Here is a 26145-nt window from a genome sequence, read left to right as displayed (position 1 = left end):
AAAATGGAATTATTTTGGATGACCGTGAAATGCATGGTAATGAACATGGTTTGAAGCGATTTGACCGCGAAGTGCCTGCAACTGACCGCGAAGTGAAGGGAATTGACCGCGAAATGCCTTGAAACGACCGTGAATCAACACGGAATTGTTTTGGATGACCATGAAATGCATGGGAATGAACATGGTTTGAAGCGATTTGACCGCGAAGTGTCTGCAATTGACCACGAAGTGAAGGAAATTGACCGCGAAATGCCTCGAAACGACCGTGAATCAACACGAAATTATTTTGGATGACCGTGAAATGCATGGGAATGATCATGGTTTGAAGCGAATTGACCGCGAAGTGCATGCAACTGACCGTGAAGTGAAGGGAATTGACCGCGAAATGTCTCGAAACGACCGTGAATCAACACGGAATTGTTTTGGATGACCGTGAAATGCATGGGAATGATCATGGTTTGAAGCGAATTGATCGCGAAGTGCATGCAACTGACCGTGAAGTGAAGGGAATTGACCGCAAAATGTCTCGAAACGACCGTGAATCAACACGGAATTGTTTTGGATGACCATGAAATGCATGGGAATGAACATGGTTTGAAGCGATTTGACCGCGAAGTGCCTGCAATTGACCCCGAAGTGAAGGGAATTGACCGCGAAATGCCTTGAAACGACCTTGAATCAACACGGAATTATTTTGGATGACCGTGAAATGCATGGGAATGATCATGGTTTGAAGCGATTTGACCGCCAAGTGCCTGCAACTGACCACAAAGTGAAGGGAATTGATCGCGAAATGCCTCGAAACGACCGTGAATCAACACGGAATTGTTTTGGATGACCGTGAAATGCATGGGAATGATCATGGTTTGAAGCGAATTGACCACGAAGTGCATGCAACTGACCGTGAAGTGAAGGGAATTGACCGCGAAGTGCCTGCAATTGACCGCGAAGTGAAGGGAATTGACCGCGAAATGCCTCGAAACGACTGTGAATCAACACGGAATTGTTTTGGATGACCATGAAATGCATGGGAATGAACATGGTTTGAAGCGATTTGACCGCGAAGTGCCTACAATTGACCGCGAAGTGAAGGGAATTGACCGCGAAATGCCTCGAAACGACCGTGAATCAACACGGAATTGTTTTGGATGACCGTGAAATGCATGGGAATGAACATGGTTTGAAGCGATTTGACCGCGAAGTGCCTGCAACTGACCGCGAAGTGAAGGGAATTGACCGCGAAATGCCTCGAAACGACCGTGAATCAACATGGAATTATTTTGGATGACCGTGAAATGCATGGGAATGAACATGGTTTGAAGCGATTTGACCGCGAAGTGCCTGCAACTGACCACGAAGTGAAGGGAATTGACCATGAAATGCCTCGAAACGACCGTGAATCAACACGGAATTGTTTTGAATGACCGTGAAATGCATGGGAATGAACATGGTTTGAAGCGATTTGACCGCGATGTGGCTGCAACTGACATCGAAGTGAAGGAAATTGACCGCAAAATGCCTCGAAACGACCGTGAATCAACACGGAATTGTTTTGGATGACCGTGAAATGCATGGGAATGATCATGGTTTGAACCGATTTGACTGCAAAGTGCCTGCAACTGACCGCGAAGTGAAGGAAATTGACCGCGAAATGGCTCGAAACGACCGTGAATCAACACGGAATTGTTTTGGATGACCGTGAAATGCATGGAAATGATCATGGTTTGAAGTGAATTGATCGCGAAGTGCATGTAACTGACCGTGAAGTGAAGGGAATTGACCTCAAAATGTCTCGAAACGACCGTGAATCAACACGGAATTATTTTGGATGACCGTGAAATGCATGGGAATGAACATGGTTTGAAGCGATTTGACCACGAAGTGCCTGCAATTGACCGCGAAGTGAAGGGAATTGACCGCAAAATGCCTCGAAACGACCGTGAATCAACACGGAATTGTTTTGGATGACCGTGAAATGCATGGGAATGAACATGGTTTGAAGCGATTTGACCGCGAAGTGCCTACAATTGACCGCAAAGTAAAGGGAATTGACCGCGAAATGCCTCAAAACGACCGTGAATCAACACGGAATTGTTTTGGATGACCGTGAAATGCATGGGAATGAACATGGTTTGAAGCGATTTGACCGCGAAGTGCTTGCAACTGACCGCGAAGTGAAGGGAATTGACCGTGAAATGCCTCGAAACGACCGTGAATCAACACGGAATTGTTTTGGATGACTGTGAAATGCATGGGAATGAACATGGTTTGAAGTGATTTGACCACAAAGTGCCTGCAATTGACCGCGAAGTGAAGGGAATTGACCGCGAAATGCCTCGAAACGACCGTGAATCAACACGGAATTGTTTTGGATGACCGTGAAATGCATGGTAATGATCATGGTTTGAAGCGATTTGACCGCGATGTGCCTGCAATTGACCGCGAAGTGAAGGGAATTGACCGCGAAATGCCTCAAAATGACCGTGAATCAATACAGAATTGTTTTGGATGACCGTGAAATGCATGGGAATGATCATGGTTTGAAGCGATTTGACCGCGCAGTGCCTGCAACTGACCGCGAAGTGAAGGGAATTGACCGCGAAATGCCTCGAAACGACCGTGAATCAACACGGAATTGTTTTGGATGACTGTGAAATGCATGGGAATGATCATGGTTTGAAGCGATTTGACCGCGAAGTGCATGCAACTGACCGTGAAATGATGATGATGATGATGAATAACGTTTCCTAGTAAGCATATTCATAATGAGGAAGTGCCAACCAATTTGCTGCAACATTTATTTTTGGCCCCAAGTCAAAAGCACTGAATGCAATTGTAACTTAAGAGACTTGAAGAAACACACTATGAACACAACTTCGATATATCGAATATAACATGGAGTGTGTACCGGCATGGGCGTGTACACAACTTGGATAACATGGAGTGTGTACCGACATGGGCGTGTTTTAACAAGCTAATCTAAAAAATGAAAACAAATATATATATATATATATATATATATATATATATATATATATATAAAACATTAGAAAAAAAAGAGGAAAGATTACACTTCGATATATCGAATATAATACGATATATCGACCTTCGATATAATCGAAATATAATCGATTAATCGTATCGTAAGTTATCGATTATATCGAAATCTAATCGATATAAATGTGGTAAGTCATCCTTTCAACCCACCGATATATTGACTACCATTCGATTGATCGCAAATGGTCACACACTGTCCAGCGACAAAATGCTTTTTAAATTAAATTATCGATAAATCGAGTAGATGTCGATATATCTATTGTCGATATATCGAGAAGATTTCTATGTATCGGAAATGGTCAGACTCTGTCCAGCGTCGAACTGCCTTTTTAGTGCAATTATCGATTATATCGTCGAGAGTTCGATATATCGAAGTAAAGATATATCGAGTAAATATCGATATATCGAAAATGTTCCTCGATTGTCCAGCGACGAACTGCTCCTCATTAATGAATTATCGATAATATCGATACTCGGTCGATATATCGAATAACTTGTCGGTATATATCGAAGTCCCCTCGATTGTAAAAATATTTGAAAGGGCATAAGTCGTTTGTCCGACCGTTGGTTTCTACGTCGATATATCGTGTGTGATTCGATATATCGAAATTGTGAGCGTATTTATATTTAGCGTCGGACGTTCCGTTTCATTCCCTCCATTTCATTTTCATCTTCCTCTGTTCTTCCTCTGCGACGGAACCTCTCGAAGAAGTCGTTCACGGTTACTTGAGCCATTTTGGTGGAGCACTTTAGGGTTGGTAACTCATTTTTATTTGACAATCTTTCAAAACCCTATAATTTTTGCCCCTTTTTCTTCTCCTGTTCATTGTTCATCCTTACTTGCTCTCCACTTCTTCAATCTCCTTGATTTCCACTTCCTTTATCAGGATATCTTCTTCAAGTTTTCATCTACATGGGAAAAGAGAGGAGTAAATCGATTCATCAGGGAGAATCATCCAATCCTCGGCCAAAATGTGTTAAAACAGTTGTCAGGAGAAAAGGTGCCCAGCCTGCAACCCAAATTGTCTCTCCACCACCTACAAACATTCCGCCACCCGAACTTCTAATCCCTAATGTGCCACCACCTCCTGAGGATGTATATCAAAAGTTTTTGGGAAGGAAGATGGACTATGAAAGGCAAGTTGATAGGTCTTGTCTAGCTCCATATGGGATTGTACCAATGCTCGAGGCCATTGACTGGTCTCGTATGCTTGACTTTGGCGGAGTGACACGGAATGAGCAAATATATAGGTTTTTATCTTACTGTCATTCCCCCATATCTGACCCCCCAGCAATAGATGTCATCATTGGCCAAACCACAACTCACATCACTCCCGCCATTATCGGTCAGTTAATTGGAATTCCATGTAAATCCCAAGGCTTTGCAGACTACAACTTCGACTTACTTGAAGTACGTTCAGAAATTACAAAACATGTATGCAATGGCGAAGACATTCCTTGGACAGAGGGCAACTCTCTGCGTGCATCCCACATGTCTCCACAATTCTGCATTCTTCACGTAATTTTTTGCACAAACGTCTATCCCAGGAGCACCAACAGGTCTGATCTGACCCCATTCATGTTGGGAATTCTCTATGCCGTCAGCCAAAAAGTGGAACTGTGTCTGCCCACCCTCATGTTGCATCAGCTGGCCGTGGCAATCCAATCCTCTAGAGATGTGTACATTCCATTCCCTCATCTTATCTGTCTATTGTCTCGACATGTGGGATTGCTTCCCACTTCTGACCGTCCCCGACAACCTCACAAATTTAACGAAACAAACATAAAAAGAATGAGACCGCGAATTGACACACCAGCTTCCTCTTCCGCTCCACGTGATACCATGGCCAAAACTGAAGCTGAAGGAGCTGAGATTGATGCGATGGACATTGGGGCAGCAGACACTGGAGATGAGAGGCCCCAACCTAGTGACCCGACGTTCTCACCAGTCCCACATACTCGTCGTCATGCTGGCTACCGAGACCGTCGAACATCGATTATATAACGTCTTCGCCAGCAAGATGAACAACTTCACCAGCACGATCAACGATTGTCGCAGATCGAGAAGATCGCAGTTGCGACGAAAGAAGACGTCGAGCGAGTGGAGAAGAAGCTGCATGACCTGATGTCGATGATCACATGCAGACGAGATGACACCGTGCCACATGGTGCCGGTCCTTCTGCCCAGCCTCATGCGTAGTTGCAAAATTATGTAAATTGAATTATTTTGGATTTTGTATGCCCATAAAGGGCTTCTTATTCTTTTTTTGGACGATGATCATACTACCCAAACTTGGGGTAGTAATTTTGCTTGTGACTATGGTGAATCAATGAATGAATGATGATAATTTTGGTTTTCAACTATATGAGATTTTTGAGATGGCTAGCTAGCTAGCTAGCTAGCTAGGCGGCCACACCGCACAGGGGGCACGTGAAAATGTTAGTTGGACCAAGCAATGGATTGGGTCTCAGTAGTATATGCATTTAGTAGATGAATTGCGTTTATCTATCACTGCAATGCAGTGGGTGCCTTCTCGTAAGACAATCATTTTTCCGTGATGACGTGCAAGTGGTGATGGAATATGCTAAAGAATCGAATAGGGTAATGCCTTCGACCCATTGGTACATAATTAGCAAGGTTATATTTGAATTAGAAGTTATGAATCTATCCTTTTGTCACACAATCAATGCAAACAATGTAGTTGCAGGTAGTATAGGTCTACCGTCATCCAGCATCAGCCTCTTGCTTTTCCTCTGCTTGGACGGTCTCTATGCCCTGTTTATGTAGGTGTGCCTCATTCATGCTACTGGGTGTGGGTGATAGATTATAATATGTGGTCTAGCAATTTGTTGGGCATATGATATGCTGTGTTTCTTGCATTGATCTACCCTTGTTGCCTCCAGAGTAGGGCCACAACACTCAAACTTAATGGCTCTAGGCACAAGTCACATTGTTCTATACAGGTGATCTTTTTCATGTACACCTGATGGAGGGAATGGTTTTCAAATTGGCAACATTGCATATGCCTGGAGGGCCTGAGTAAGTATATTATGTGATGTGTAAAACAGGCATTGCAAATGATTTTGTCCCTCATCTACGTATTTAGCTCCTCCTTTTTCTCCCATCTACATATCTTACCCAACACATTTCTATAATGCGATTATTATAGAATGCGGTGTGTAGGGTCCAGTGTGGTGTAGGACCATATCTAAGCCTTTTATAAGTGTGGGAAAGCCCAACCATGAGTGTGGGAAAGCCCAACCATTAAAACATTTTAGGCAGAGCATGAGGCCCAAACATATCTATTATATGCCATTCAATCCATTCGGAAGATATATCCTAGTCACTTTGAATGGACACGACAAAACTATTGTCAATTTTCCTAGTATTACAGTCCACTATTGCAATATTATTACTGTTTGCTAGGAGGTACAAAATGCATTCGAGGATTGCACCAGCTTATGGTTAAGAAGTAGTAGTAACCACGGACAATATCACCTTAGCTTTGTATTATGAGGTGTGCTCCAGCTTATGGTGGTACCAAGCAAATGTGGAGCCTATGTGATGTGACATCCTAATCTATGCACCAGATGCATGAGGTGAACACTCTGGCGGGGCAACATCACGGGGAATGAATATGGGTAGGAACACCCTCCCTTGTTTTGCACTAGGGCCCTCGCGAGTTTCAAAATAGCCTGATTTTTAGCCCGACCCTTCATCCAGGCTCAGTGAACTGTCTGAATGGGCTGGATTGCATATACACTCCATTTTAATCTGGGTTTTTGTTTTGTTTTTTTATTTTTTATGTTTTTGTTTATGTTTTTATTTTATTTTCTTTTTCTTTTTTTTTTCTTTTTTTACCAAACCCAGAAAAAGGAACCCATCTTGTTGGACTGGCAAGATTATATGCCATCTATTAATGGGTTGCAAATCAATACGGAGAGAACATACAATTCTATGGATGCATCATGTAAGCCCTGATTTTAATGTTCTCAGTCCATCTTGGTAAAGTGGAATAGCCTTAAAGGCAATATTTTCCTTTGAATGCTAATCAACTCGAGTTAAAGTTCTCTCAACATTTGTACAATGGAGACACATATCAATAAGCAGGGAAACTGTTTTATTGAGACCATACTATATTTTTCTTGTCAGTAGATTGATTATGGATGTATGTTGTGTTTCTTATATCCTCAGTCCAGCTTCGCAAAGTGAAACAACCTTAAAAGTCAATGTTTTGCTTTGAATGCTAATGGACGCACATCAAAATTCTCCCTCACGTTCTACACTTCACATAATGAAGTTCTTTATTGTGTTCATTGCTTTAAAATGGAAAATGAAGTTCATTTTAGCTGTAAAATAATCCTTTTGCCTACAACAGAAGATATAATGCTGGTGATGATATATGCAACCGGGACATAACTCAATGGCCATATTGAACTACCTGTTGTTCTCATATGTGGTGACTTGTCTGATGAGTGGATTTGTAACTCAATGGCCAAATGTACGGCTGTGGTGATAAACGCTCCCATATATTTTAATAGTGGTTTTAAGCACGTGACTCATCTCTCTAGCTCATCCAGTAGGCCCATTTCAATCCCTGGATTCATTTATGTAGGCATTATTGTTACTTTTGTCAGTTGTCAGATTTGAAATGAAAATGAGACCATTTACGGGCTCAATCATAGATCCACAATTTTTTCTGTGAGATTTCTAATAATCAAGGCCCACTGAGATTGATGGAATTTCCTATGCCCTGTTTTTTGAACTTTGTTTTGAACTGTAGCTGAATTCTTTGTAAATGGGGAGATAGTTCAAAGATCGCTGGAGTGACAGAGGGTTGAGTCGATACCCCACATTGAACCGCCCGTTGATTAATTAGAATATTAGAACATAAGTTTACTATAAAAAAGATCTTTTCTGATATTTGGTGAAGAAGAAAATACGATTACAAATTGGGCATATTGTACCAAATCATCAAAGTGTTACTCTATTACACATTGAACCATATGCAGAATACTCCAAATCACAAGTACACTTACTTCCCAAGTTCATTCGACACTTCTCAAACATTGTGTTATCAACATCATCTTCTGAGCCTTACCTATATTAATTGGAGTCAACTACATGAATCTTGTTCCTCTATGCCACCCTGTCACAGGCCATTCATTCGATTAAGACTGATTATACCCCCCCAAACACTTTGTGCTATAAGTTTTTAATTAATATCAACATAAAAATGAAATTTTCTTTCAATTATTTGCAAATTGATGGTATAGGTCAACCTCTTATGAGGAACCTTTTTTTTTTCTTTTCGTGGAGGAGCTAATTTAGTATGGTGTATTTGCAAGAGATCTCTTCCAAGGAGCAAGTATAACGAAGATGTTTGTATCAATAACCACATAACTGTTTGGGGTTTGTGGTGGAAGGATAGTCAATGGGGCTACAAATGTTGTAAGCAAATCTGGAATAACTACTGTACAAGCTTTGCCGGAATTGAGATGGTTATTTGAAATGAATCTCTTTTTTTTAGACGGCCCTTCAACAAAAGTGGTGCGAAGTAAATTTACTGTTTTGTGTGTGCTTATCTGTTTCTTACTACAGTCTGAAAGGCATGAATTCGAACCTGGATCCGATCTCAAGAGTATTTATTCTCAATGACTGGTTTTTGTAGTAGGCATGGATTTTACATCAATTTTGTTTCTACAAATCTTTCGATTGTTTCTACAGATAGCAATCGAGAGATTTGTATTACCTGAAGTTTATCCATATCTTATTTCAGGCAATTCATTGAAAACTCAAGAGGTGCATTACCTGGAGCTGCAAGAAGTAGAAGTGCTTCTTTGAGCTTGTGTGATGTTGAAATATCTGGGACTAGATGCAATGTTGTAGATATGAAGAAGTTAGTATTGGAAGTATCCTCCCAGTACAAAACTAGATCTAGAAAGAGTTTTGATGTGGTAGAAGCATCATTCCACAATGATGGTGGATATTCTTGCAAATGAAGAGAGAGCTGCTAAAAGCAGAATGGCTCCTTCAATTCCATCTGACTTCAATACCCTTCCATGACCGTGAAATGCCTCGAAACGACTGTGAATTAGCACGGAATTGTTTGGGATGACCGTGAAATACATGGGAATGATCATGAATTGAAGTGAATTGACCGTGAAATGCATGGAAATGATCATGAATAGAAGCGAATTGACGGAGAAATGCAATGCAAATGACCTTGAAGTGAAGGGGCGTGACCGTGAGATGCCTGGAAATGACCGTGAATCAACACGAAATTGTTTGGGAATGACTGTGAAATGCATGGAAATGATCATGAATTGAAGCGAATTGACCGTGAAATGCCTGCAAATGACCGTGAAGTGAAGGGGCGTGACAGTGATATGCCTGGAAATGACCGTGAACCGTGAAATGCACGCAAATGACCGTGAAGTGAAGGGGAGTGACCATGAAGTGCCTGGAAATGACCATGAATCAACAAGGAATTGTTTACAAGATAACCAGTAACCATGCTTGTTGTTCCTTTAGATCATACATCAACCACGGAATAGGCAAGAATGATCGTGAAATGAAGAGGCATGACCGCGAAATGCGTCGAAATGACCATGAATCAACACGGAATAGGCGGGAATGACCGTGGTATGCATGAAACTGACCATGAAGTGAGGCGATTGGACCGCGAAATGCCTCGAAACGACCGTGAATTAACATGGAATAGGCAGGAATGACCGTGATATGCATTGAAATGACCATGAAGTGCCTTCACAACATGAAGTGAATGGGCATAATTCAATATACTCTAACAATTTCAAAGAAAGCAACAGATGTATTCAATATACAACATTTACAGTCGTATTACAAAAAATGCACTTCAAATTACATTATTTTGAAGGTATTGGAAATTTGCAGCTTCGACGATTATGACCCGTTTGTTTGCAACGTCCGCATATTTTTGTAGTTCGTTCCTCTCCACAGTAAAGGATCCGTGCCTTCTTTGGTCTTCCAGCTGACCTCATCTGTAGCGGGGGCCAGATTCTCGAACAATACTCCTTGAATGCAGGAGAAATTTTCCATTGACTTTTGTCCCGTACTGGGTACACTGAATTTTCATAGGTGATCTGATAATTCCTCGCCGTGTACAACGGGGAGCAATACGAGTAATGAAGAAGATTGTAGTTTATACATGCTGAAAGAACATGAAAACAAGGCAAACCCTTTACTTCAAACTCACGACATGTACATGAAAGCTCATTGGTTTGACAGTATCATTGTAGTCTCCCACAATATAGTATTCATCTCGGGAAATTGCGTGGCAACAAACATCTCGTGCCTTCGGTATGAGATCCTTTATTTGTTTCTCGGCCCACGGTGTCAACGGTCCAACAAATGATGAGGCTGATTCTCTTCTTTTACAAAACATCTCTTGAATTTTCAATCTGACCGTCTCTATTAGCATAGTCACTGGATATTTTCGTGCTTCTTTGAATAGAGCGTTAATACACTCAATTATGTTTGTAGTCACCAAATTGAACCTTTTTCCTGGGAAATGCGAAGATGCCCACTTTTCATAACCTATTTCCCTTAGCCATGCATGTACTAGGGGGTTGGCAAGTTCGATATGATGCATGAATTTATCAAAATCAGCCCTCCTACAAGTCTTTACAGCCTGCCAGTAGTAGATTTCCAATGACTTGTCTTTGAACGTATCCACCAAGTTTCGATATATATGGTAGGCGCAGTACCCATGAATTGATGCTTGGAAGACCTGTGGAACTTCTTTGATCAGACTTTTATGACGGTCTGATATGATAACAAGACCAGGTAAATTCCCTAACGAATCGTTGAGGTATGTAAGAAACCAGTTCCAATTGTTGCTATTCTCTGATTCTCCGATACTAAAAGCGACTGGAAAGATGTGATTGTCACCATCCAATGCCGTAGCAACAAACAAAATACCCTTGTACTTACCTTTTAAATGCGTCCCATCAACGGCCAAGACCCTTCGCAGAGATGTTTGAAAACTTCTAACACACTGTCCGAGCGCAACAAAACATCTCTCAAACCTCATCGTCTGTTGATTCACAAGCAGAGAAGTCAAAGTCCCCGGGTTCGCCATCCTCAACTCATGCAAATACATCGGGAGTTCTTTGTAAGAGTCTTCATAAGACCCCATTACGCGATCAATTGCAATCTCTTTAGCACGCCATGCCTTATTATAGCTAATAACAATATTATACTTATCTTGCATTGCGACTATTATGTCCTTCGGCCTTAACCCCATGCGTTGCTTAATGCGATTGACAACCAGTTCGCTGGCCAGCTTACTGCTTGCTTGCCGATGATCACTCTTCATCCATGACATTCCACAAGTATGTTTTTCCTTGTAGGTCTTAATCTTGAATATCCCCGCACCGTTCATCCTAGATGCGTGCACCCTCCATTCACACTTATCTTCCATACATGCCACGGTGAATTTCTTCTTTGTGGAATAAAACACCTTGTATTGAAAGTTGTTGCGGATTGTAAATTGCCTCAAAATATACTGACACCGGCTCTTGTCCTCGAACGTTTGGTTAATGGCTATATCAATCGGGTCATCAACGGAACATGAATACAGTGACAAGTCCGCATTGGTGAAACCAGCATCATCGAAAGGCACGATGGGAAGCCTGGTGGTGAAGTCCAATAATCGACCCTGCTCAGGCAATGAAATGTCGCTTCCAATCATATTTCCGATGTTGGATGTTGAGGGCAAATCTACTCTCGTAAGTGAAGGTGTTACCATGTATTCAAGTTTGAGGTTCACGTCAGCCGACAACCTCACTGGAGTTGTTATGAAGTTTGATGTATGACCTTGACTTATCATCAAGTTTGGTGTATGAGCCGGCGCGAGTACCGGAGTGCTGCTTGGAGGAACCTGTGAAGGTGAACACTTATATTTGTAAGTAAAGATATGTTCCTCACCCAAACTTCCTACTGCTGGGGTGTCATGTTCGAACCCACTATAACCGACCTTCCTAGTGCTGGGGTTCATTAACGCGCTGCATTGTCTCGATGAATAAAGGGATGTAGTGATCCGGGTGCTTCAGTTGTGCTGTCAAGAACATTCTCACATCGTCATCGTCTTCAATTACAACTGGAGGGACTGATTGGTTTGTGCAAAGATACAATACCCTCAACCTTATATCGTAATCCTCAGGTCTACTCTTCGCAATTTTATACATTTTTGATAGAAGCTGTTCATATGGAATGTCAACACATACAACTGTAGTTTTCGACTCTCCACCCTTGTACGTATAACAATCATTTTCACAAACTAATTCCCCACCATATGAGCATAGGATGATTACTGAAGCCATTTCCTGAAAACAAACACAATAATATAACTCGTTTAGTGTTCACATGTATATGGTGGATTTGACCGAGTAGTAGGAAATCCACCATTGTACCAGCTCAAATATGACACAGGCTTATCGGTCAGATTCACAAAGTTTTAAATTACAGGAATGTATGCCACTCAGTTCGCGATGATTTTTACTTACTTCACAGTCAATTTTACTCACATCCAGGGAATGTTCGCATTTTTCGCGATGAATTATCATTCAATTCTGGGTCCTAAAAGGATTGAAAATGACTGCAAAGTAAGTGAACAGGTCCCGTTTGATTTTTGGGCTCACTTGTATTTACCATGTAATTACAAGTAATAATTATTTACCTATGTAATTACAACATCTTTCCCAATGTAGACCGCAAAATGAAATGAATTGACCGTGAGGTTAGGGGGATTCGCATGGAATTAACCGTACAAATGCGTGGAATTGACCGTGGAGTGAAGGGGATTGACCGTCAAATGAATGGTACTGACCGTCAAATGAATGTCTTATTGGAAATTTGAATCGTAGTGATAACAATTCACAATTTCAGGGCCTGTTTGGTTTTCTGGCTCAAGTGTAATTATCTTATGAGTAATCATTATTTATCAAGGTAAGATCTTTCCCAATGTTGACTCATAAATCGAGGAATTTACCACCCATACATTATGCCAAATGAATTCGAGGCATGACCCCAAAAATTAGGCAAATCAAAACATCAAGTGGACCACACCACACCAAATCATGAGAATTGAATGCCTACCATTAAAAACTTGTTGAGGGCCTTAGAAATTTTAGATCAAGCTTATATTTATACTTTTCACTTATCCATGTCCATGTGACCCTATGAACGGGTTAGATGGTGAATAAACCTCAATGTGGGCCCAGTAAAAGAATCAACTTTCAACAGTGGACAAATTAAATCCATTGTTTCCTTTCATGTGGGCCAATTGAACATTAGATCTTCCAAAATTTTTCACATCTAGCCTCAAAATATTCTAAATAAACAGATGGACGACACGGATATATTATATACATTATGGTGGGCCCATGGATTTAAGGCAACATTTTCAGACTGGTTTTCTAGGTGAAATTACTCACTCGTTTCCAAACAAGTGAAAAAAATGTAATAATTACTTCTTTACGGCGATTTACCTGGATTATGGAAAACCAAACAGGCTCAAAGAAAGCAATGGATGTATTCAATATATAACATTCACAAACATATTACACTAAATGCACTATAGATTCGACGTCGTATTACAGAAACGCATTACAATTTGATAGTAAATTGCGTGAAAATCATCAAGTAGTGTATGAAGTTGACCGATCAATTCAGTATATTGACCGGAAAGTGAGTGAAATTGACCACGATACTTCATCTAATTGGATGGTCACGTAAAATTGACTCAGCAATGCATGATATTGACCATGTGAAATTGACCATGGTCTTCTATGTAAACAATTACAAATTTACCTAAAATTTAAACTTCAAGGTAGTTGACCGCGAACTACAATCATTCCCTAACACTCAGTGAAATTTGTGTTCGAGAAAAAGAATAAGAATGCGTTGATGTGAAATACGTTCTTTGGAGAAAGGTCTTCAAGATTTCACATGCATTCGTAAAAAGAATGCGCTTGGGCTCGAGGAGAATGTAACAGGGAATATGTGATGTGATAGTATGATGAAGATTATATGGCGATTTAGTGAAGAAAATGAAGATTATATGACGATTTAGTAAAGAAAATGAAGATTGTATGGCGATTTAGTGAAGAAAATATGTGAAAAGAAGAGATAGGGTTGATAGACACGAGTTCGGACGTGTTTTTGGGCATAAATGAGACAGTGTACTAAAATTGAAAAAGAATGGGCATTTTCAACCTTTGGAAAGGCGTCCGTACAGTTGGGGCGTATTCTCGCAAAGGAAAATGAGGTGGGCTTAGTCTTCTAATTGGGCCATAAATGGGTCGTACAGTCGTAAATTTCTCTTCTTTTTTTTTTTTTTTGGGGTTGGGTTAGCTTTTTAGTACACACACATGTCAGTACACACACTCCATATTAGCCACCCCCACTAGGGATCGATACCAAGACCTCAAATGTTGAAAAGAGGTATCTCCACTCAGTCTGCTAGTTGAGCTATGGATCCAGGTGTATCGATACTCAATCATGAATCAAAACATAAATAAATAAAAACAAGTACACACCTATTCTAATTTTATAACCAAATTAATATAAGTATATTTAAAGTCTATTCATGTAATTTATAAATATAAAAAGACATATAAAAACATAAACTATATATTTAAAAGCAAAACAAAAATTACTGTGCCAAGTAAGGTACATATTTGATTTAATGTTTAAACATAAAAATTACTAATTAAAATATTTTAATTTTTTAAAATTTTCACAATCAAGCCAATCTCTCCCAAATCTTAAAATGGGAATACATAATCTATAATTTTTCAAGTAAAACATGAAAAGCTATAAATTTATAAAAATTTGATACTAATTTAACATGATTTATAAAAATAAAAATAAAAAATAAAAAATGTTAACTGAATCAAACATATAGGATATATCCTATTACTTATAAGTTTCATATAGTGAGAGAAACACCCGCAGCACTTAAAATACTGATCCTACGCCCATACGTTTGATCTCCACTGTTTTATATATCCTATTACTTATAAGTTTTATATATGCCTGTTTTTTTATTACATTCATATCCTGCTGTGATCTTAAAAAACAGATAGACGAATTGGATTTCTCACGCCCATCTATGTGGGCCCCACACATGCAAATCCGCTCTCCTATCAAACTTGGAAGCGGATTGGCTGGTGTACCACACACCAGCAATATAGCTAGTGTAGATAGTGTCGGGCGAAGGCGAGCGCCGACGCTCCTCGAGCTCCTGAGTTCTACAAACGGTGACAAGTAGATCAAAGTTACATGGGCACGTATTGATGTATTTATTATATCCAAACCGTTAATCCATTTTTCGAGATCATTTTAAAGCATTAGAAAAAAAATTGAATCATATTCAAAACTCAAATGGACCACACCAAAAATAGCAGCAAGGATAATGATTTTCACTGTTAAAAATTTCGTTGGGCCCACCGTAATGTTTATTTTCCATCAAATCTGTTAATAAGGTAAAAAATACATGGATGAAGAGGAAAAACAAATTTCATATTGATCCGAAACTGATGTGATCTCAAAAAGGGTTTCAATGGTAGAGGTTAAATCCTCCACTGCTTTTTGCAGTGTGGTTGACTTGATCTTTAGATATATCTTATTTTTCTGTTGAATCCTTAATACGAGCTCACTAAGTGAATGGATGGTTGGATATAACAAATACGTCATGATGGGACCCACAGAGCTTGCTTACGTTCATACACCAGCTATGCAGCGGTGTGTGGTACACCGGCCAATCCGCTTTCCTATCAAACTTGAGCTTGGATGCGGGTTTTGATAAGATATGGTGCCGTCGGATCAGAGTCTCGTACTGACGAGGATTTCCACTCTCAGGTTGCAGCCGTTCATTTTCTCATTAGTAGTATATAGAAGCTGTAATTCTATAATCATGTTTCATTGACGATCCTGACCTTTGATGTTGAATTTGAATATGAACCATTGAAAAAAAATACTTTTCAATGTTACATACTCATCTTCATAGAGAATCATCCATTCAACGAATGGTTTTTTATGAAGGCTCGTGGATAATAGAATTCAGAAAATGAACGGTTCACATCATCATCTATGTAATCCATGGTGGAAATCCGCCCGCTTATGATACTGCGAGAATGGGACAATGCATCATGTCAAATTCCGATTGACGCGGCTTGCCTACTTCCCTGCGGTCCCGACCTCGGCACTGGCAGGAACTCCGAGTGGCCACCGTGATATATAGGTTTTATCTACACCGTCTATTCACTTTTACATGTCATTTTAGAGTATGGTACAAAAAATGAGACGTATAAGAGTCTCAAGTGGAACACACCACAGGAAGCAGTGGTGATAATGAGGTCTACCGTTGAAACCTTTCTAGGGCCCACCGGGATGTTTATTTGCCATCCAACATGTTAGTAAGGTCACGTAAACCTGGATGAGAGGAAAAAACAAATATCATTTAGGTAAAAAACTTCTGTGGCCCTTAAGAAGCTTTCAACGGTGATCATTTAATACAAAATGTGTGGTCCATTGAATATTAGATCTGATTCATTTTTAGGATTATTTCCTAAAATGATATGGAAAAATGGATGTATGGTTTGGATGAAACCCACCAGCCGGAGAGTAACCCATCCCATCAGCGTTCATTCAACCCAACAAGAGAGCCGGAATAATGGAGCATGGTAAACCCATCTTGCTACATTACACGTGGCAGATTGACATTTGAGACCATCTATCTAGTGGGACCTACGATGGATGGAAAATTATTCAAGAGACACATATGCCGACTGATCAAAACATCTGATGAAAGGCCTGAAAATCTACCGTACAGTAGAAAGACTGTTAATGGTCAAAATTAAACCATGGAAAGTGATTTCTATGAATGTCTGATTAGTGTGATTTTTGAAAAATGGAACATCGACGTTGAGTAACGCCAGATGTACAGTCCCGATTATCACATTACAATTCCACGTGTACGGTGTAGAGATGGATCTACCATATCCAATTACTTCCGGTTTTACCGTATACGCCGGTTAGGATGATATTACCGCCATTTTTCAAGGTAACGGACTTTTAAAACATTTCCTCAAGTAGCGCGGATTAGCTGAGACAGGGTAACAGCTTAGTGGGTTCAGGCCCTGCCCGTGGGTCCACTTCTATTTATCTTTTGTATATCCACGCCATCCATCCGTTTTCTCAGATCATTTTATGTCATGATTCCAAAAATGAGCAGATACAGATCTCTGGTGGACCACACCACAGGAACACAGTGGTGATTGAACGCCTATCCAACCTGTTGATAAGGTCACATAGACCTGGATGAAGGGAAAACACAATTAGAAGCTTGATCTAAAACTTTTGTGGCCCCAGGAAGTTTTTAATGGTGGAAATTCAAATCCTAATGTGTGGTCCGTCTAAGATTTGGATCTACCTCATTTTTTTGAACCATATTATAAAATGATCTCTAAAAATGAATGGACGGCATGGATATATAACACATAGATTGAGGTGGGCCCCATCTTCATGGCCTCATCCACTTAGCTGTTACCTCACCTAATCCTCGTCCTCTCTCAGAAGGCAGAGCAACTGAAACCAGCTCTCTCTCTCTCTCTCTCTCTCTCTCTCTCTCCAAGAATCCATGGATTGGTTTCGGAAATCTGCTATCATGTGGCCACCAAATCCCCGGAGCCTACTATCACAGGATGGCGAATTGGGGGCCATGGGACACCTTCAGCAGTCTCAACCTGCACCAGTGGCTCCACAACAGAGCCTGCCAATGACGATCGATGGTTCCAGCATCACTAGCACATCTCACCAACCATCTGTACCATTGGCGACTGGCAGTCCAAGCGGCACTGCCTCATTTCAATCAATATCCAAGAAACCAGCCAGAAAACAATATGGATTGGTGCAACAATCACCAGTGGCTCCAAAACAGACCCTGCCGACGATGACTGACAGTTCCAGCAGCTCCAGCGCATCTCACCAACCATCTGCACCATCTACGACTGGCAGTCTGAGCTGCACCGCCTCATCACAATATATATCCATGGAAGCGGTAGGAAAACAAAATGGATTGGCACAACCCGCACCAATGGCTCCACAACTGACCCTGCTGATGATGACGGACAGTTACGACAGCTCTAGCACATCTCACCAACCATCTGCACCATTAGCAACTGGGGGTCCGAGTGGCACCATCTCATTACAATCAAAATCCATGAAATTGGCCGGAAAACAATATGGATTGGTGACAGAGAGCAGTGTCACAAGAATCATTCCGTCGCCCACCTCCATTTATCTTGCTAAAGTGCAGTCGAAAGAACCCAATTCAAGCATCACCGGCCCATCATCCATGATTCTTGAACGGGCCATGAGGATTCTTAAGAACACGAGTATCAAGATTCCCCGGAGCTCTCAGAAAAGGGCAGCCCACCAGCGTCTCCGGAAGATCATGCCGCCGCTTGAAGAAGAAGACCCAGGCATTGGAGATGGTGATTTTCTCCATCTCAGAAGTGGGGTTATTCCGACAAGGCCTGCCAGTCAGCGGATCACTACACTGAGCCATTCCGATAACAGAGGTGGGGGTATGGATGGTGATAATGCATCCAGAGGTGGAGATGTTCGACCGGAGCCAAATTCTTTGCGCCAATCGCAGATCATGATGCCACACCCTTCTGACAATGGTGGGGACAGCAATGGAGATGACACATTCCTTCTCACCGCCGGAGATATTCCAATGCACCTCTCACATACCACGATGCCACAACCTTCCAGCAATGAAGGTGGGGGCAGCAATGGAGATGGCACAATCCTTCTCAGCACTGGAGATGTTCCGAAAGGGCCCACCACTCCCCGCCTCTCGCTGACCACGGTGCAACACCCTTCCAGAAATGGAGGGGGCAGCATTAATGGAGATGATGCATTCCATCTTAGCATTGGAGATGTTTTGACAGGGCCCACCACTCCTCGTATCTTTCAAACCATGATGCTCCTCCATTCCGACAACGAAGGTGGGAGCAGCAATGGAGAAGACACATTCCTTCTTATCTCTGGAGATGCTTCGGTCGGGCCCAACATTCTGCACCTCTCTCAGACCATGATGCCGCACCTTTCTAACAGTGAAGGTGGAGGTGGGCAAGGTGACAATACATCCCTTTATGATGGTAGAGATACGCTGACAGAGCCCTCTATTCCACTGCCCATGCAGGCCATGAAACTGCAACATTCTGACCAAGAATGCACCAACAGCAGCAACAGCAGCGACATGTTCTATTGTGGCAGTACACATTTTCTGCAGAGTCCATCTGGGATGCTGAATACAAGTTGGTTGCCTTTGGTAATTACAAAACATCGCTGCAATTTCATTGAATTTTTTGATTATATTGGGATTTGATGTTTCTTTAGCTTGTTCTTCAAGCTCTATTTAGGAATTATTAAACAAAGATTGTGATATCTTGGACTTCCCAAAATTGAATCTGATTCTTGAATTGAATTCTTGAAATGATTGGGTTTTCTGATACCCTGTTTCTCAAGTCTGTTTTGTGCTTGTTCTTCAGTCTCTATTTAGGAATTATTAAATAAAGATAGTTATATCTTGGACTTCTCAAATTTGAATCTGATTCTTGAATTGAATTCTCGAAATGATTGAGTTTTTCTGATACCCCGTTCCTCGAGTCTGTTTTGATTTGAGATTTCGTGTTGATGATTGGATGGGATCTTCATTGAATTCGATTCTACAAACACTTGAGTTAATGTTTAGGAACTTTTTCTTTCTTCTGTTGAATTCAGGTTTGCTGATTTGTGAGTTCGGCAGATGCCTGGGAACCTTTTTTTTCTTTTGTTGAATTAAAGGTTTGATGATTTGCTGTTTCTTGAGCCTATTTTTGAATTGGACTGAGAGAAGGAATTCTCCAAAAATCCGTGATATTTGGAGTTTGCCTGTTAATGTAAACTGGAACTGATTTTCTTGAGTTGAATTTTACAAAGAACCAAATTCAACAAAGGATTGGAAATCTCTCTCTCTCTCTCTCTCTCTCTCTCTCTCTCTCTCTCTCTCTCTCTCTCTCTCTCTCTCTCTCTCTCTCTCTCTGAATTGAGTTTTTGAAGGATTTCTTCTGTTATTTCATTTTGATGTTATTTGCATCCAATAGCTCTTAAATCAAGATCTGTCTATGAATTGAGTCAATAATGGATAGGCATTTTTTCAGACTAACACTTTGTTCTGGTGGGCCTCAGATTTCAATGGTCTAGTCCTTCGTCTACTCGGACAACCACCCCTCTTAAAGAAGAAAACATTTCCTCAGACTAACACTCTTTTCTGGTGGGCCTCACATTTCAATGGTCCTGTCCTTTCGTCTAGCACGACAACCACCCCTCTTAAAGCAGACAACCCTAGCCATCCTAGTATTAACCTTCAAACAGTAATATGAAAATTAGAAATATCCAACAGTTCATTTTCAATGTTAAGAGATCCACTGATCGGATGGCTAGGATTTGGTGGATAGTGTCAGTCCACTCCCATATTCTATATGGCCCACTAACTAGACATTCTGGATTATTACAAGATAGCCCCAACAGTGTGGAATTGTTTGCCAAATGAAAATGCTGATAATTATGACAGTTATGGCTGACCATTGCTACTCATGCACAAGAGCAAATAGGGTGCATGTTTGAAAGATTCAAGCCACTTATCAGGAGGGCCCAACTATGTCTATCACTCGACTTTTGGGAAAGGCATGGATAATTGAAATAAATCACTCCTTTAACAATTCATCATTGCCTATTGGCCAGACTGTTGGATATAGGATGATCTATGGTGGGGCCAACATGATGAATGGCATGGATCTCATGCAATTGTGCTCTATTCACACATACAACCTATTCGCTCTTGTATAAATATTAGCAAACCTCAGTTCTGTTTAGTAGAATATATTTATTGGACCTTTTTCTTTTTCTTTTCCCACATAATCAACTCAGTAGTTTTGTAATTGGATTTTCTTGTATTTTATTAGTTAGATGAAGTTCCATGGATTCGCACTGCTCCTGCAAGATCATCGGCTCCAGTCGTTTCATTGCTGATGCCTTTACCATCCAATATAGAACTGCTGGAGGCGATGAATTCTACACCATTGAATACAGAAACACCAGGAGCTGTGATTTCTACACCATCCAATACAGAACATCCAGGAGCCACAACATCCAAACCATCTAATACAGAACCATGGGGGCCCATGATTTCTACATCACCCAATACAGAACTGCTAGTGGCCACGACTTCTACACCATTGAAGGAAACTTACAATGAAAACCAAACAGATACGAAGTAAAGAAATCTATGTTGTGTTGTTTAATGGATTTTCTCCTCCTCTAATGCAATGAAATCTTTCGACCATGGATAGATATCCTCACTCTCAGCGCACCAAAACAGTCACATTGAACTGCAACACTCACAAATATTATATATCTCTCTATTCATGCACCCTTTTAGATGTGTGACCGAATATCACGCATACATGTATATATATGTAGGCATCCATATGTTGGGATGTACTGATTTTATCTGTGATCAGAACACCATATTTTCTAATTTCATACCTGTAGAAAAATTTTACATTTCCCATTCATGTGTAATGATGCTCTTCAGTGGATTTGCATCCATAATTCTCTCTTTCTCCATGTGAGTGCGTTCATATCATGTGTTTGTTTCATTTGTATAATTTTTATTCTAAAGGGAATTTGCAGGTCTCAAAGACATGCGGGCCATATGGAAGATAGCCGTAAAGCTTTTCGAGAGACGGTATTTAACAACTTCCATCGATGTTTCATTTATTTTTCCTTGTCCTCTGGAAGTAAGAGAAGGTAGATGGCCATCTTATTTTAGTTGGGCTTAGAGACTCCAATACTCATTTGCCAGTAAATACTTAAATCAAGGGGACATGTGCATGGTTGACATGGTTTAAGTGTGCTGCAATCCAGACAGTCTAAACTGTGGGCCCATTGTCATGGATCATGCCTCAAAGTTACACTGATTGGAGGTTCTAAACCTCAACTGTCTTATTGAGCTGGCGATGATCAATCAGATAGTAAGATTCATCGAAACAGCATTGTTCTTGTTGTGCTATGCTCCATCAACAAAGGGGGCGCATGATTTGAACTGTCTGGACCATGTAGTTTTTTAATCTTACCTGTGCTTTAACTGCAGCTTGATTGGCTACAAGAAGAGTATGAGATTGTTTCTGAGTTGGTGCGTTTTTATTTATATCTTGATGAGTCAGTGAATCCTTTTTTATCAAATACATGTGTAATGCCATGTTCAAATGTTTCTGTGCAGCTTTTATACACGGAAGAACAATGGGCGATAGCAGACGCTGTAGCTAAGAAATATGAAAATCAGGTTAGTTCTTATGTTGTGATTTGTGATGTAAGTGGAGATGCACTGCCACCCAGATGAGTTATTTTGTAGAGGCCTGGATTAGTAGTCAAAAGATTGTGGTCCTTGAGGACTATGGCCCACCATTGATTGTGGAAACAACGGACATGAATCCATCACCTTCCAGGTTGTGGGTTGATTTACTGTTTCTTGAGACTATTTTTGAATTGGATTGAGAGAAGGAATCAAATTCAACAAAGGATTGGTTCTTCTTATTCTTCTTCTTCTTGCAAATAGTCATTTGAAAAGTATATATAGCCAAGTGTTCATATGCAATGTTAATAGGTCTACTGATTGGATGGCTGCACTAACTAAATGATCCGGATCACTAAAAGATAACCCTAACTGTTTGGAATTATTTGCTCAAATGAAAATTCTAATAACTGCTACATGTACATAAGAGCAAATAAGGTGCATGTGTGAAAGATCCAAGCTGCTAATCACGAGGGCCCCACCATGGCTGTCACTGGACTTTAGGGAAAGGGATGGATATTTGAAAATAAACAACTCCTTTAACAATCCATCACAGCCCTCAAATCCAAAACTTAGAATTATCCCACTGGCCAGACTGTTTAATATGGTAAGATCCATGATGGAGGTCATCATGATGAGTGGCATGGTTAGCAAACCTCAGTTCTATTTAGTTGAAAATATTTACTGGACCTTTTTCTCTTTCCATATAATCAACTTAGTTTTTCAACTAAGCTTGCTAATTGGATTTTGTTGTGTTTTATTAGTTAGATGAAGTTTCAGGGATTTGCACCAATCGTCGAAAACTGTCAGCTCCAGTCTTTTCATTGGTGCTGCCTTCACCATCCAATACAGAATCGCTGGTGCTGATGACTTTTACACCTTCCAATACAGAAACACTGGGGGCCATGATTTCTACGCCATCCAATATAGAACAGCCTGGGGCCATGACTTCTAAACCATCTAATACAGAACCATGGGGGGCAATGATTTCTACAACACCTAATAAAGAACTGCCGGGTGCCACAACTTATACACCATCAAAGGAACCTTACAGTGAAAACCAAACAGATCCAAAGTAACTAAATCTATATCTTGTTGTTTAATGGATTTTCCCCTTCCTTAAGGCCTGTTTGGATTGCAAATTATATCAGTAATGTAATGTGAAAGTGTCATCATTATGATTTTATATCATTTGTTTATATCCGTAATTTGGCGGTCAAATATAGATGTAATAGGAGACAGGTAAAGGACTTTGTAATCATTCTAATTTTATATTGCATTGCAGTTGAAATCTCCTATCCAAACATGCACATCAGTGTATTTTTCTCTATGATTTGACATTGAAGTAATGTAATTGTATCATCATTACAATCTTACCACTCCTATCCAAACATGGAAACTGTCGGTCAAATTACTTGTTTTCAGGAGACAGGTATTCTAATTTGTAATCCTTGCCCTTTTACAATACATTACTGATGTAATTCACAATCCAAACGGGCCCAAAATGCATTGAAATATTTTGACCGTGGATAAGATTTCTTCACTCTCAGAGCAGAAAAATGGTCACATTGGATTGTAACACTCCCAAATATTACATACATATGTATGCGTGCATATTTTTAGATGGGCGACTTAGTATTGTGTGTCCATTTATATATGTAAGCACCCATATATTGTGATGTACTGATTTTATTTGTGATCAGAACACCATATTTTCTAATTTCATATCAGTAGAAAAATGATGGTTAAGGTACAGTGCCTATCATGTGTCGTGATGCTCTTCGGTGGATTTGCATCTATAATCTCTCTCTCTCTCTCTCTCTCTCTCTCCCTCCCCCATGTGATTGTGTCCACATGCATGTGTTTGTTTTATTTGTACAATTTTCATTGTAAAGGGAATTTTCAGGTCTCAAGGATATGCGGGCCAAATGGTAGATGGCCGTAAAGCTCTTCGAGAGATGGTATTTAACAACTTTCATCCATTTTTATCCTCATCCTGTGAAAATAATACAAGGTAGACGAACATCTTATTTAAATTGGGCTTAGAAACTCCAATACTCATTTGCCAGTGAATACTTAAATCAAGGTACATGTGCATGGTTCATGTGGCTTAAATGTGCCACTATCCAGACAGTCTAATGTATGGGCCCCATTGTCGTGGATCATTGCCTGAAAGTCACACTGATCGGAGGGGTCTAAACCTCAATCTTATCATGCCAGCAATGATCCATTGGATAGTTAGATTTGTCCAAATAGTATGGTTATTCTTGGGCTATGCTCCATCAACAAAGGGGGCACATGATTTGAACTGTCTGGCCAAGTTAGTTATTTAATCTTACTTGTGCTTTAACTGCAGCTTGATTGGCTACAAGAAGAGTATGAGATTGTTTGTGAGTTGGTGCGTTTTTCTTTATATCTTGATGAGTTAATGAATCTTTTTTTAATATATACATGTGTAATGCCATGTTCGAATTTTCGTGCAGCTTTATTACACGAAAGAGCAATGGGCGATAGCAGATGCTGTAGCTCAGAAATATGAAAATCAGGTTAGTTCTCATGTTGTGATTTGTGATCTAATGCACTACCACGGGATGAGTAATTTTGTAGAGGCCTGGCTTACTAGTCGTAGAATTATGTTCCATGCGGACTATCACCTACCATAGGTTGCAGAAATAGGGGACATGGGATCCACCACCTTCCACGTTGTCGGTCCTTTATTTCCGTCAATGGGGCAATGTAATGTTAACTTAGTTTTTAAAATTTTTGTATGTAAGTTTATCTTTGAAAACTTGTTTTCTAAAGTCCCACATTCGAAGTGAGGTTGGAATGTGGTTTATTTAAAATCATTCCTATCTAGCTTTCAGTGGTCTAGCTTAGGTGCAAAGTACTGGTGTTCGCATGTGTTGGTACTTTCATGTTGTGGTGGGGCTGAGCCAGGCTATTGGGCCACCATCATGATCCAATTCTTTTCTAGATGGACCTATCCGTTGGGCCTCAAGCCTAATGAGGAGAAAAAGGTCATTGGTCTCTAAGCACCTAGGTAAGCTGAAGGGTCTCTTGACCTAGAAGCATCTAATAGTCACTACATTGGAACTATGCATTTGATTAATTCCATAGTTAATCTCCTTCTATGAGAAAAGATGCAGATAAGTGCTTGAATCACTTTAACTTCCATTTCCTTCTTTAATATTCGGTTTGGGCATCTAGAGCTAAGTCATGTACCATGTCTTCATCGGGTAGTGCAAGCTCACTGGAAGACTAGATTGAGTCAAGCTTAATTGAATCCAAAGGGTAGTGTGGCCAAATTCCATGCACGATTGGGAGACTTTGACTACCTTTAAGAAGCATACATTGGTATGCGCCTTAAAGCTATTCTCGACATCCTGTAAGTGCAAAGATGCTTTCCTATTTTATTTCCTACATGTAGTCCTTGCAGGATTACCACTTGCTACCATGCCTAAGGAAAGATACAATTCTCTGTCAAACTCTACACTTGCAGCCTCATTATGGCGACCCCAAATCATTCGCTGCCCGGTTGGATGGGAGACATTGAAAAGGATCCTAATCAGATGATCCCAATTGCCTGATTTTGGTCTCTCCTTTAAATGTGAACTATTGGTTGTCACTGTCCCTC

At 40.4% G+C, this 26145-nt stretch overlaps 2 protein-coding genes across 2 annotated transcripts; one reads left to right on the top strand and one right to left on the bottom strand.

Moving 5' to 3' along the window:
- Window positions 1-10280: 10280 nt before the first annotated feature.
- Window positions 10281-11849, bottom strand: LOC131241528 (uncharacterized). Its single transcript, XM_058240292.1, has 2 exons — window positions 11241-11849; window positions 10281-11135 (listed from the first exon to the last, which is right to left on the bottom strand). The coding sequence occupies exons 1-2, from the start codon at window positions 11847-11849 to the stop codon at window positions 10281-10283; spliced, it is 1464 nt and encodes a 487-aa protein (XP_058096275.1).
- A 5895-nt stretch (window positions 11850-17744) lies between these two features.
- LOC131241515 (uncharacterized) lies at window positions 17745-26064 on the top strand. The gene is made up of 9 exons (XM_058240286.1): window positions 17745-19445; window positions 21121-21261; window positions 22311-22352; window positions 22440-22502; window positions 23276-23586; window positions 24418-24472; window positions 24868-24909; window positions 24995-25057; window positions 25948-26064. Exons 1-9 carry the CDS (start codon window positions 17745-17747, stop codon window positions 26062-26064), a joined length of 2535 nt encoding a protein of 844 aa, XP_058096269.1.
- The last annotated feature ends 81 nt before the right edge of the window (window positions 26065-26145 follow it).

The sequence above is a fragment of the Magnolia sinica genome, chromosome 3, assembly GCF_029962835.1.
Source record: "Magnolia sinica isolate HGM2019 chromosome 3, MsV1, whole genome shotgun sequence".
Lineage (NCBI taxonomy): Eukaryota > Viridiplantae > Streptophyta > Magnoliopsida > Magnoliales > Magnoliaceae > Magnolia > Magnolia sinica.
The sequence above is the reverse complement of the archived record's forward strand: the minus strand, read 5'-3'. Positions and strand labels throughout refer to the sequence as shown.

Bases quoted from the DNA above. Each gene is read 5' to 3' on its own strand.
- LOC131241528 (XM_058240292.1), bottom strand. From the start codon at position 11,849: ATGGTAACACCTTCACTTACGAGAGTAGATTTGCCCTCAACATCCAAC. The intron at 11,136-11,240 runs GTAATGGGGTCT...GTGAATCAACAG, and splicing joins AAGAGATTGCAATTGATCGC to ACGATGAGGTTTGAGAGATG.
- LOC131241515 (XM_058240286.1), top strand. From the start codon at position 17,745: ATGGATTGGTTTCGGAAATCTGCTATCATGTGGCCACCAAATCCCCGG. The intron at 23,587-24,417 runs GTAACTAAATCT...GGGAATTTTCAG, and splicing joins GAAAACCAAACAGATCCAAA to GTCTCAAGGATATGCGGGCC. The intron at 24,473-24,867 runs GTATTTAACAAC...CTTTAACTGCAG, and splicing joins GTAAAGCTCTTCGAGAGATG to CTTGATTGGCTACAAGAAGA.